The sequence below is a fragment of the Hipposideros armiger genome, unplaced genomic scaffold (genome assembly GCF_001890085.2).
Source record: "Hipposideros armiger isolate ML-2016 unplaced genomic scaffold, ASM189008v1 scaffold_313, whole genome shotgun sequence".
NCBI classification, from domain to species: domain Eukaryota; kingdom Metazoa; phylum Chordata; class Mammalia; order Chiroptera; family Hipposideridae; genus Hipposideros; species Hipposideros armiger.
The window spans coordinates 1,470,714-1,483,295 of record NW_017731663.1 but is presented as its reverse complement, the minus strand read 5'-3'; the positions used below and the strand labels follow the sequence as shown (position 1 = coordinate 1,483,295).

The 12,582-nt window shown below is 44.4% G+C and overlaps 1 protein-coding gene across 2 annotated transcripts in view; it reads right to left on the bottom strand.

Moving 5' to 3' along the window:
- FLI1 (Fli-1 proto-oncogene, ETS transcription factor) overlaps window positions 1–11,681 on the bottom strand; it is a 120,489-nt gene extending 108,808 nt beyond the window's left edge. The window contains exons 1-2 of one of the 2 annotated variants that reach the window (XM_019660180.1): window positions 10,151–10,287; window positions 9,948–10,043 (exon numbers count right to left, since the gene is read on the bottom strand). Coding sequence is in view for 1 of the 2 variants with exons in the window: in XM_019660179.1 (XP_019515724.1) it covers window positions 11,350–11,367 (18 nt within the window). In the remaining variant the exon portion in view is untranslated. Of the gene's footprint in view, window positions 1–9,947; window positions 10,044–10,150; window positions 10,288–11,349 lie in introns of those variants that run through there. The other variant, XM_019660179.1, reaches the window with a different exon arrangement.
- Between the last annotated feature and the right edge of the window lie 901 nt (window positions 11,682–12,582).

Sequence of the window (12,582 nt, the reverse complement as noted above, 5' to 3'; positions counted from 1 at the left end):
GTGAGAGAGAGAGAGACAGAGAGAGAGAGAGAGAGAGAGAGACAGAGAGACAGAGAGACAGAGACAGAGACAGAGAGAGAGAGAGAGAGAATGAAAAACAGAACAAGAGTTAGAGTAATAGAGAAAAGCAGAGAGAGAAGAGGTAGGAGAGTAGAGGAAGAAGCATTGTCAAATCAAAGAGCGTGCTATTCTCTATTGAGCTACAAATGTTTTTCTTTTTATCATCTCGTCAGCGCATTACAATTAAACAGAACCTGTTGGTTTTATCTTCGCTTGTCTGCTGCCCAGTGCTCATGCTAACAAGTCAGGCAGCCTCTCTTACCTGGGAAATACAGGGCTGAGGCCCTCTTGATAAAGGGTGGTGGAGACTGAGCAATGCCATGAATCTGATGAGTGCAGACTACGGGTGGGGGTCACTTAGGCTAGCGGACAGAACATACAACAACAAAACCTACACGGTCCTCAATAGATGGATTAGGTTTGGAGCCTAAACCTCATAGATGTGTGTGTCCATCTGGCAGTGTATCACAGTGGCTAAGCTCTATGAACTTTGGAGGCAAACAGGATTAGGTTCAAACCATCGCTTTTCAACTTTATATGTGAATGGCCTTGGATAAGTTACTTTACCTCTCCAAAATGAAAATAATACATACATCATAGCATTGTTACAAGGATCAAATGTGAGTATGTCTGCAAAGGTTAAAATAGTATTAGCACATAGTAAGACCTAGATAAAGAGCTTATTCTTTTTTCTTCTTGTGACTGTGCTTGTTCCTTCTCATTGTTATTGCCCCTTAGATGGAGGGTGAGTGAGGCTCTTGCTTTTGGGTGAGAAGTAGAGATAGAAAGGCCTTCACTGGGGCCACTGGGGCTTATGCAAAATGGTGAGTGATACAGTTTCAAACTGAATTGGGGCCTTTCGGGGTTGACTATGTTTGTCCACAGCACATCACTACTTCCTGTTTTAACAACAAGAAAAAAAAAGCCTTCCAGAAATTTCATTAAGAGGCTCAAAATTCTTCTTGGACATCAAATAAGTCCTCAAAATATTGTTGTTGTTGTTGTTGTTTTTCAGTTAAGTGTGAATGAATCAAAACCAGACAAATTCAATCTCCCTTCAATTAAACAGGATTTTTTAAAAGTCCAGGGGAGAAGCTCTTGGGGCCAAATGAGTTTTGCGTTTTAAATGAGACTGAATTTTGGAAAAGAGTGTAAGACCCCAAAGCAGAATCAGGCCTTATTACCGGTATGCATTAATGTAAAAAAAATTAGCACAGCTCCAGTATCACTTGGTAATAAGAATAACCAGCTCACAGAAATTCACAAAGCACTTTCTAAGAGCCCCAGCCTTGAACTCACCCTGAAGATCATTCTATAATTGAGGCTTGGGATTATGGAGAAGAGCCTCGTGTGCCCAGATAGAACTTCTCTGAGAGGTTCAATCATCCATACCCCCAAATGAGAAATGTTTTAAAAGCCAGCTTGGGATCCTAGTCTTATAATCAAAGAGCTGAAAGGAAAATTTGAAATCATACCTTCATTTTATACACAAGAAAACCTTTAACATGAGAAATTTTACACAAATACTTAAGGAGTGAAGTGACTTCCGAAAGATCATAGCTCATTTAGAAGAGGTTTAGGGCTAGAATTCAGGTCTCCAGATCCCAGACTGGACAGTTCTTCTCTGTATTTACTATAAAATAGGATCAAAACGTCTCTGAGATCAGTACATTTGGGCTAGAATGATGGTGCGCAGCCATTTTTTACAAGTCTATTTCTAATAGTCCCTCTTTATTTTTTATATCAGTTTTTTAAATTATAAAAGTAACATATACTAGTGATTAAAAAATCAAATGCTACATGTTTATAGTATGAAAAGCAAAAATTTACTTCTCCCTGCCCAGAAGCAACTACTGTTAATAGTTTCTTGAATATCCTCCCAGAAATTATCTATGCATAAATAATCATATATATGTGTGTTTTCAAATTTTTTTTTACAGAAATGGGAGCACACATTTTGTAACCTGCTTTTTTCCATGTAATACTATCCCTTGCAGAACTTTCTAAATCAGTGTATATAGACAACTGATTTTATTCCATTTGTCAGTGGCACGAATCTTCCATAATTTATTTATCTAGTCCCCTATTGGCAGACATTTAGATTCTTTCCAATTTTTGCCATTACAAGCAACACTACAATAAACATCTTGTACATGTATATCTTTGGTATCTGAGTGAACAAGCCTGTAAGGTAAATTTTTAGAATTTAAATTATTATCAAATTTGTATCCGTATTTAACATCTCAATAGATATTTCCAAATTGCACTCCAGATGATCGTAGCAAGTTATGTTCCCTCCAGTTGGGTAAGGAAGAAACATGTTCCCTTACTCTTTCTAGCATAAGGCATGATTCAGCTGTTCCAATCTTTGCTATCCTCATAGGTGACAAATGTTTGAATTTCATTATTTTAATGTAAATATCTTTATGCATATACTTGAGATTCTTTTCATACATTTATTGGTAATTTTTATTTCTTTTATTAGCATAGCATTTTTGCCTATTTTTCTTCAAAGTGGTCTATCCTTTTCTTGTTGATTGGCAAGCAGTCTTTGTATATTAAGACATTTGCCCTTCGTTTTATGTATGATGAATATTCTTTCTCAAGGCTCATTACCTTTTCACTTTATTTATAGTATTTTTATCTATGTTAATATATGAATAGAGGAACTAAAGCTGAGAAAGGGAGAATAAGAAAGAGTTTCCTTGGCATTCCTTAGTTTTCCAAAAATGCCCATACAATGAACTAGTATCACCAATAGTGACGGGGCAAAGGAAATTATAAGCTTGGTGTTACCCTTGGGAAAATATGCCTAAATTTCCATATAATAAAAAGCAACAAATAAAGATTTCCCCCAATGAGTATCGCTTCTTTGGGAATAGCCAATACTCAGAGCTTAAAATCAGAAAGCAGAGAAACCTTTCTCTCTAGAGGTCTGGAAGAAATAGTGATATAGGCATCTTGTTCTCGTTCATTTATGTGGAGTTCTGTTGAGCATTGTGCCTGGCAGTATTATTCAACTTTTGGTTGAGTGAATAAATGAATGAGTATCAATTAAGTGATAAATGCCTAAAGACAGAATGACTCATCAAATATAAGAATTTCAATCTAAATATGTGCATTTATATAGATTTTTAACAGCATTATCTTAAAGACAACTCATGAGCTGAGTAATTTTATAATATTAACCTGTTTTCACCTTCCTGCCACATGAACAATACTGAAAAAAATCATTCACTCTCAGACTCCTTTGCACATAAAATCAATGAATACCCTATATGCAGACCTAACACTCTGCTACTGGAATGTTAGATTCTAGTAGACATGTGAAACCCACACGTGTCTAGAAATGCAGGGTTAAAGCTCCCATGGCACCTGTAATTCTGGCCTCTTGCATGTGTGCACTGAGATGTGACATAAGGTCTTTCTTTACCTTGGACACATAGCACTGTCTGAGTAAATGAGCCCTGCTGCTGGGAAGGCATTCCAGTTTTCAAGTCTGCATTCTCTCGGAGGTGGCTCAAAAATTACATACTCGGGAATTTTGATCCTGAATTCAATGGCAGGTACATTGTTCTCCAAAGATGGTAACTATCTTAAATAGTTCAGTATTTTAGTTCATTTTTGTAGGCATTAGCAGTAAAGTTGATCTGAATATCTAAAAACGCATCTGAACACTTAATCTGTGATTCTACTTGGATGATGTTATAACTGCCTGAGTTTCGGGTTTGCTTGGGTGAAGTGTCAGTATTTTTAAGCGAGGTGAAGGACCCAACCAACCTATGAAAGTATGTCCGCATTTCCACAGAAATTTTATTTGCCTCTCAGGGAAACAGCCTTTCCTTTGGTCTCTTTTGAATGGCTATCTGCCTGCTCATTCTCACAAGGAGCTGAAGCCGTGGCCCAGGAGAGGTGGCCCAAGTGAAAAGACACTTTGTTGTGGAATCTCCAGAACACTGAGAGAGAAGACACGTTTGAAGCAGTAAAAGGATAATCGTATCTTTATGGGATCTGGTGAAACGAAGTTTCTCTTCCCTTCCCAGGCTCCATGTTTAATAAGCATATCCTTAAAGACAACTGATAGCATTGTCTGGTTGCCTGAACCTATCACTCACTGGTTGTTTAATTCTGTCTGCTACTCATTTCTTGTGGTCTCTGATAAGTGATGGAGCCATTCCCATCTCCATTTCCTAAGGAGAAGGATGAGAATAGGAAGGACTCGGTTCCTGAGAGATTTGTACAGCTCTGTTGACCACCCCTCTATTAGAAAATTTGCGATTCCTCCTTTCCATATATTTTGTAAAACCCAAATTCATTGTTATGGTACTTAAAGTCCCCCATAATCTAATTCCACCCAATCTTTTCACTCCTACCTTCTCCTTCATATGTACCTGCCACACATACCAAAGTATTCCACTTTCCTAGAAAGACTTTGAACCATATCTTCCTGTGCAAGTCCTACCCATCCTTCGAAGCCACCGTCCAGGTCCACCTGTCCACTTATGCTAATAGGCAGTGTGGCGTATGTGTAGAAAAAGCAGGTATTCTGGAATTAGAAACACTGAGCTTGAAGCCCAACTCCATCACCTATTAGCTGGCATCTTAGGCAAGTTACTTAATCTCTCTGAAGTTTAATTTCTCCCATATAAAAGAGAGATGTGACAATAGTAATATTACAATAATAATAAGGTGACCTCCCATAGGGTTGTTGTAAGGATTAAGTGCAAGGGTATATGTGAAAGTCTTCTGTAAACAGAAGGACTATATAAATAACTACAGTTATCAGGTCTCTCTATCTTTCCATTTGAAATTGCTCTTTCCTTCCTTGAGGCGAACGTAACATTTACTGCATTCTGCTGCACACACACATGGCTTGTCCTCCTACTGGGTCCCCAGGACAGCAGCCCTTTTTCCACCAACATTATATCTTGACAGTGCTTAGTCACCTAGTTCAGTCACTGCATAACAGTCATGCAATAGACCTTACTGACTTGCATCAATATGGCTAGCATCAGTTTATGATGCCAATGAGGCTAAGGTTACAGATTCCCATAAAGCCAGCTAGCTTTGCACAAGGTATTCCATAGATTGTCTAATTCTGTCAAACTTCCAAAATTTTGGCCCCATGGGTGACAACGTGAGAATAGACAAGCCCCATCCATTGCCGCTTGAGAAATATCTCAAAATTACACAGGCTACTAATGTTGGGTCTATCAGGTCAGTAGAAGAATTAGAGTGACATCACTTAGTAATCTATCATCCCACTGATGAATTAACACATGAATGAAATGAACACTATAGATATATAGATATAAATCATAAAAGCAACAGAAAATGAAACAGGGCGTAGTCTTCTGCAGAGGAAAGGACACCTGCACAGCTCTGAGATTGCTAAAAAACTACTACGGCTGGTCGAAGATTTTGTGAGAGAGAGAGAGAAAAAAACACGTAGTGGCCAATGTCCTTTAGCCTTCTCAATTTGTCAAAACAACAAGCAAAAGATAGACTTAGAAAAATTGTTTTAAGTACAAGCCAAAGAAAAGAAAGTGATGTTATTCAAAACAAAACAAAACAAAAATATTATTCTATACCTTCATAATGCAGCGCTGTTTAAAGTGAATGAAAATAGCAGATTTTAAATTCTAACCCAAGGTAGATTGTTGCTAATCTGCAAATCTCTCTATCAAGCTTCAGATAGAATGAGACTTCTCCCAGAGAAGACCAGGACTTTGCTGATGGCCTGAGTGCTGATTTACAATTTGGGGATACTGTTTGAAGTTTGAGGTAGGATAGAGGCCTCAGTCCATTAGAAATCCTGCCTAGTGGCTCATCACCATAAATATTTTCCCATATTTTTCCCCTGAGGCAACTCAGTATTAGCATTAGACTAATGTTACATTTCTAGAAAATAGGCTTGGTTTAAATCAACCACTTTTTCAAACCAATGCCAAGTTAACTGATTGGTTGATCCCAAACAGAAGAAGACATTAAAATACAAAATCTTATTTAATGTGGTTGTTTTTCAAGACCTACTTACTACACAGCCTAGAAGGTGGAGCCATTAAGATATGTTCTCATGCATCTGAATATATTATATTTCAATAGTTGAATACACAATTATTAAAATAATTAAAATAGGAATTCAGCCCACCTGCCCCTGGTCTGTAGAGGGACCTATTGGCTATTTAAGGAAAATACTGTATTTTTTGTTGTCTCCTCATCATGGAGACCTTGTTTGTCTACAAGAAAAACAGAAATTATTTTGGAAAACAGTTATGTAAAATCCTACCTGAAAACTTGGAATTTTTTAAAAGTATGGAGCTAATTCAAGATGATAGTGGGCTGGCCGAGTGGCGCGTTGGTTAAGAGTTGGCTTGGGGCTCCAGCTCTGAGCAGCAGGGCCCCAGTTTGGATCCCACATGAGGACCAGTGATGCTGCTCCCTCTAAAGCTAAGATGGTGAGCAACAGTTCGACCTGGAGCTGGGCTGCCTATGGTGAGTCACTGGCAACAGCGTAGGATGCAGCCCCTGCAGCAGTGGGCAGCTATGGGCTACCATGAGTGGCTGGCAGCCAGTGTGAGCAGCCTGTGGCGTGAGCTGCTGTGAGTTGCTCTGAGCGGCCGTCCAGTGGCTGGCGACCAATCTGCCTCAGCCGGGAAGAGCACAATGATCACAATACCAAGATGGGCCAGTGAAGCAATGTCCTCCACAACTAGACTGAAGAACAAAAGGACAGCAACTTGTCTGTTCCCCTTCCCCCATTTCCCAGCGCTGTTCCCTCCTCCAATTCCCCAATAAAAATTCTAGAAAAAAAAAAGATGATAGTAATACATTTTTTGTTAAATAACAGAAGTGTCTTTAGTCCAAAGTGTCAGATTCTCCATGATTTTTCTTTTAAATGCTCTGTCTCTGTCTCTTTCTTACACACACACACACACACACACACACACACACACACACACATACACACACACACGCAGGGCCTCCAGGATTCTATAATTCATAATAATGTAATGAAAGAGAACGAAATCTTCATGGTATAGTGGAAAGAACACTAGCCTAACAGTTAGGAGTCCTTAATTCTCACCCTGACTCGGTTATCTGTGTGATTCATTAAACAATTCTGGGCCTCAGTTTTCTCACCCATAACATGAGAATATCGAGCTAAATAATCTCTGAAGTCACAAACCTGTAAACTTAAATTTGAATAAAAGCAGAAGTAGGAGGCGGCTTTTTTTGTAGAAATTATTCACAAAAATAAACCAAAACATTACCAATTCACCATTTGGTTATTACCTGAGGGAAGCGATTGTACGTGGTCATAAGGACAGATAAATGAATCTTGGTGATAAGAAGGTAAAAATGGGGGGGGGGATTCACTCTTCAAAGTGAAAGCAGGTTCCCTTTTTGAAGACAGAAGTAGAGTCTCTGTTCCCAAGTATTCTTCCCGCTGCTGCTTTCCACAGGGGACCATCCTTGAACCCACTGGACAAGCGCTGCCCTGTCAGCAATAGCCTGCTCTCCTGGGCCTATCTGGCACAGGGACTCTGCCAGTTTGCAGAGCCCAGCATTAATCTCAACCTTTCTTTCCAGTTTTGTTCTTACATCATTTGCTGGGTGTGTGGTGCTGCACTTTCCTGAGGTAAAGGATGAAACTGAATAACTCTGTTCAATTGGACTTTGTTCGAAGCATCTTCCCCAGCCTTTCTGGCTGATACAACAACATCACTTTCTATCCCCTAACCTGCTTTATTGTTTTCCAGAAGATGTCATCTCTGGGCATAGAATTATTTATGTGTCTGTCACTTCCACTGGAACGTAAATTCCAGTAGCGTTTTGATCCCTGTTTTATTCTCAACACATAAAGCATGAGTTTTGAGCTCTGGGGCATAAGAAACATACAATTAATATTTTTTTGAATTAATGAAATATGTATTATGGTAAATTCAAACCTATGATCTAATTCTCTGACCAATCAAGCCCCAGAAACCCTATCCCCAAGGAGAAATTCAATCAGTGTGCATTCAACTAAGGTACCAGGCTTTATTTAATCCTTACAGTGACTAATATCAAGAAGGTACTTTGGCCCCATTTTATAGATGAGGAAATGAGACCAAAGAAGCTAAGTGCCTTGATGTACGGCAATCTGTAACTAAGTAGCAGAGCTGAGAATGAACCCAGGTTTCCTGACTCCAAGTCTGCTGTTTGTTTCCCTATTTCATTCGCCATGTCTACATCTTCTCTGTTTCGCCATCTTTAATAGCACCATGTGCATTGAATCAAACTTCCACAGGTGAAATAATTAGACTCAATTGAAGATGGCTTAGAACTAAGATGCAGTTTTTGAAACCAGGTCATTTCTTAAAGCAGCAACCAGAATCACGTGCTTTTCAACACTGATAATATCACTGTGGGGAGCAAGGGTGGGGTAGGGTGTTGTTTAATACTGCAGGTTAACTGTGGCAGAAAAAGAGTGGAATGGCCCCTGCACACTTTGGTTCTCCCAACATGATGCTCAGAGCCTCCCCAGAGGACATTCTTGGAAATGAGAAGAGAACATGATACAGAAGGACTTAGTATAACAAGGGCAATAAGACTGAGATTTTGTAATCAGATGGAATTATGCATAAAATTAAGGGCTTCTGCAAAGAAATCCAGACTTTTTTGGCATCCTGGACCAAATAACTCCTCAGTGCTGAGGCTGACAGGCGTTTTGAACTTTAGACATGCCTTATATTTGAGGAAAAAATATGCAGGTGCATAAACATCACATCCTAGAATTACTCAAAGATGATTTTTCAAGGCTATTAAAACTGGGAACACACACATGCTGGATTTGTGTCTGCAGATTAGATATGGTGTATAGTATCTTCAGACCGCTCTCAGTATAGAACCGGGTTTCATAGATATGTCAGTACATGTTCTCGTAAGAGCATATGAACATAGTATTTTAGGAATAGAGAGGATTGGGAAAGATACTATTGTAGAGGCGTGTTAGTCCCACTGTTTCATTTTTGCAAAGCTTTTGAAGTTCAGACAGATTTAATGAACTGTGCATTGTCTCAGAGACCAGAAGTTAGCTGACCTCTCCTTGCCCACTCACTTCTCCACGGACAATGTATAAGCCATTGAGGGAGTGGGGTCCAGAAACCCCAAGATCCAAAGGTCACATATGAACAGGAAACTGTGGCTTTCACACAACTTAACTACCAGAGTACACATTTAATGGCTCAGTCCTTTAGAACTTTGGGGACTGAAGGTAGCTTGAAAAGCTACTGCTCTGTGGGTGGGTCTGCATAGCCAGATCACCTGGATGACAGACAAGGGTGCTCCTGTGGAGGGTTTGGAGGGACTCACAGGCTCCCATCACCCGCATGAAAAAGAAGACTTTCATTCCCATCCTTGGCACAAAGCGCCAGAGTCCTGGTCTAAGCCTGTTCTCACTGACTGCCATGCCAATCCCTGTGTGTGTGTGTGTGTGTGTGTGTGTGTGTGTGTGTGTGTATCTAAAGAGGTTAGCACATCCTGGGTACACAGACCACAGCTTCCTCCCTTTGCTCAGGGCCTGTGCTTAGAGGTCTGAACCTTATGGAGAAATTGCTTCACTTCTCCTTAGAGTGTCCACATCAAGACCCTGGAGCCATCTTACCACCCTTCCGGATCAGAGAGGCACCTTCTGGGTAAGTGGTAAATATCCAAACGAAGGGGAGTTTTCTAGAGTGAAGCATCTTATTACTAAACCAAAGATACAGAGATACTTGCATGCACACACCAACATGAAGAAAAACAAGCATAAAATGTTCAGTGACCACCCCACCCTTGCTACCGGAATCCTTTCTCACCCACTCCTCACCCACACACTTTAAACTTGAGGAACTCAGACTCACATAGGCACCCTTTAACCCATTACAATCAGTTATCTCATCTCCAGATTTTCACGTTCCTTCTGTTGGCGTCTTTCACCTAAGTCAGCATATTTCAAACTTTCAGAAAAAAAAGAAAAGAAAAGAAACCTTAGAAAATAAAAACCACTACCCCACCCAAATGATAAAAATCTTTTGAATTCTCCAAGCCCAACAGCTTCTCTTACTCAGTCAGCCCTGAGCGAGGAGTTGATTCTTTCGGGTTCTGGGGGGAACGGAGGGCTCTGCCAGTCCTCACTTCACCAGCCTAATAGTTTTTCCAGATCGACTCCTGCTTGGTGTTGCACGACAGCTTCGCAGCCCAGCCGACTCCTGGTCCCATTCATTCCCCTCGCTCCTCTGAGGCCAGTAGCGTTAGGGGGTGTCCCTACTCTCTGCTCCTGGCCCCACTTCCCCTTCTAGAGGGAGAAGGCAGTCAACCCTTCCGAAGTCGGGCATGAAAACCCAGACCCTCAGCAGTCCCTCTGGGCTGCACTTCGCAACCTAGACCCAGGTGTGGGGTGTGGGGTGAGGGTAGTGGTTGGGGGCAGGGTTTGGTCGGCCGCCTTAGGAGAAGCGGCTCGGAAGGGCGCGGGACCCTCTCTGAGAAGATCCTCGGAGCCTTTCCACGGAGCAGGCGCCTGCCGTGGCACGGCGTGCAAGAGCCAGGCTCCGGCCGCAGCGCGGACCCAGGCTAGTGAGAGACGTCCTGTCCCTGCGGAGGAAGCTGGGAGGCCGGCCCGTTAGTCGGGAACCCGCGGCTCCGAGCGCCGAGAACCGGCAACAGAAATACCAAGAGGAAGGGAAACCAGCCTGCGCTGACATGTAAACAGGGCTTCCATCTGGAGGAGCCCGCTCAGACAGACCCCAGAAACACACTTGCACCCCGATCCTCCTGTAACCAATCCACTTGCCCGTCCCAGGGCCCACCAGGCGGGGACCGGAGCTGGTGGCGGCTGCAGCTCCCGCCCCCACCGCCTCCGGCCTCGGGTTCGAGAGGAAGCCCGCCGCAAGAAAGTGCCCAGCGCCGGGCCAGTGGCGGACCAGAGAACTCCGGCCCCTTGCTCCGAAACGCTCGGGGGTCCACGCGATTCACGCCGCCCCCGCCCGCACCCCTGCTGCAGCGCGGAGGGAGGGGGCCGGGCTCCGCTTTGGGGCAAGGGGTGCGGGGAAGATCGCAATAAGTGAGGAGCCTGGCGGGTCGCCCCAGCTAGTGAGACTGGCCACCCGCGCGCGGGAGGAGACGGCGTGAAGCCGGGCGCGGAAGCAACTGAGAGAGGCCACGTCTTCCGGGACCCCGGCGCCCCGCGCCCAGCCTGCCCGCCGCACAGCCGCACCGCCGCCCTGGCCAGCCCCGCGGCTCCGCGCCCACCGCACGGTCTCTTACCTTAATAGTCCCGTCCATTTGGCCAAGTCTGCAGCCGAGCCCCCCAATATTCCACACATTGACCCGGTTACAGCCTGACCTCGCAGCCCTTTCGGATTAGCGGGGCGCGGCCTCCCCGGCGCCCTGGGCCCTCCCTGCTTGCCCCCCGCGAGCGCCCTGCCCGCTTTCCCCTGTGCACGTTTGTTGTTGTAGCGGAGCGAAAAAGAGACAGTTAACCGGATGAAACTTTTTTTTCAGCTAATTTTGGGAAGTGACTTCACTTTGCGAATCGGGGAGGAAGTCCTATCTCTCTCTCTCTCTCTCTCTCTCTCTCTCTCTCTCTCTCTCTCTCTCTCTCTCTCTCTCTCTCTCTCCTGTCTCGCGCTCTCCTCTCTCTGCTCTCCCCCGTCTTCCCTCCCCCTACACCCCCTCTTCCTCCCCTCTGCTGCTCCTGCTTTTCGCATCACACACACTATATAAATATACGCGGAGATGCCCAGATACATCCATGCACTGCGCACACAGGATACTTGCTCCTGGGAGATAAGAGCGAGCTGGGAACAATGCCTGGGTCCGCGCCCGGGACCCGCGCCCTGATTCCTGCAGTCTGCATCCCCCACCCCACCCCCGCCCCAACACCTTCTCCCAAAGTCCAAACCCAAACGCCTTTGGCCTCCTTCCTTTTCCCGGGGCCGTTGGCCGAAGGTGGCCCTCCTGACTCATTCACTTTCCGTTTCTTCCCACAGATACGTTCATTAATGCTTTTTCCAGCCGGAGTCAAACTTTTTTTTTGGGGGGGTGGGGGGGGCGCGCGGGAGAGTTTACTCCGGCTGGTGATAACCTAGAGCCTACTGCCCGGGAAGATCCAGAGGCAGACCGAAGCAAACCAACCATTACAAAACGAATCCAATGGGAATTTTTCCACTCGGGAGCTGGGCTGCCCAGTCGCTGCCGACTCCCAGAGCGGCTCACCCACACAACGACGCGTGTTCGGGGAGGTTTCAAATCGACGTGGGCCGTCGGGGGCGCGGACTCGGCTCCCAGCTCATTGTTAGCAGAGCGGCGCCCTCCTGGAGGCGCGCTTCGACCCTCTGCTTCTGGAGAGCTCCCGGCGCCCGGCGAGGGCGGGGACCAGCGGCACCCCAGGCCACCTATCCGCGCCCTCTAGGGTCAAACCCCTGGCGCCTACCCGGACCCGGTTGCCCAAGCCCAAGAGCCCAGGCGTCCAGGCCAGAGCCGCCTACGCAATGCCAC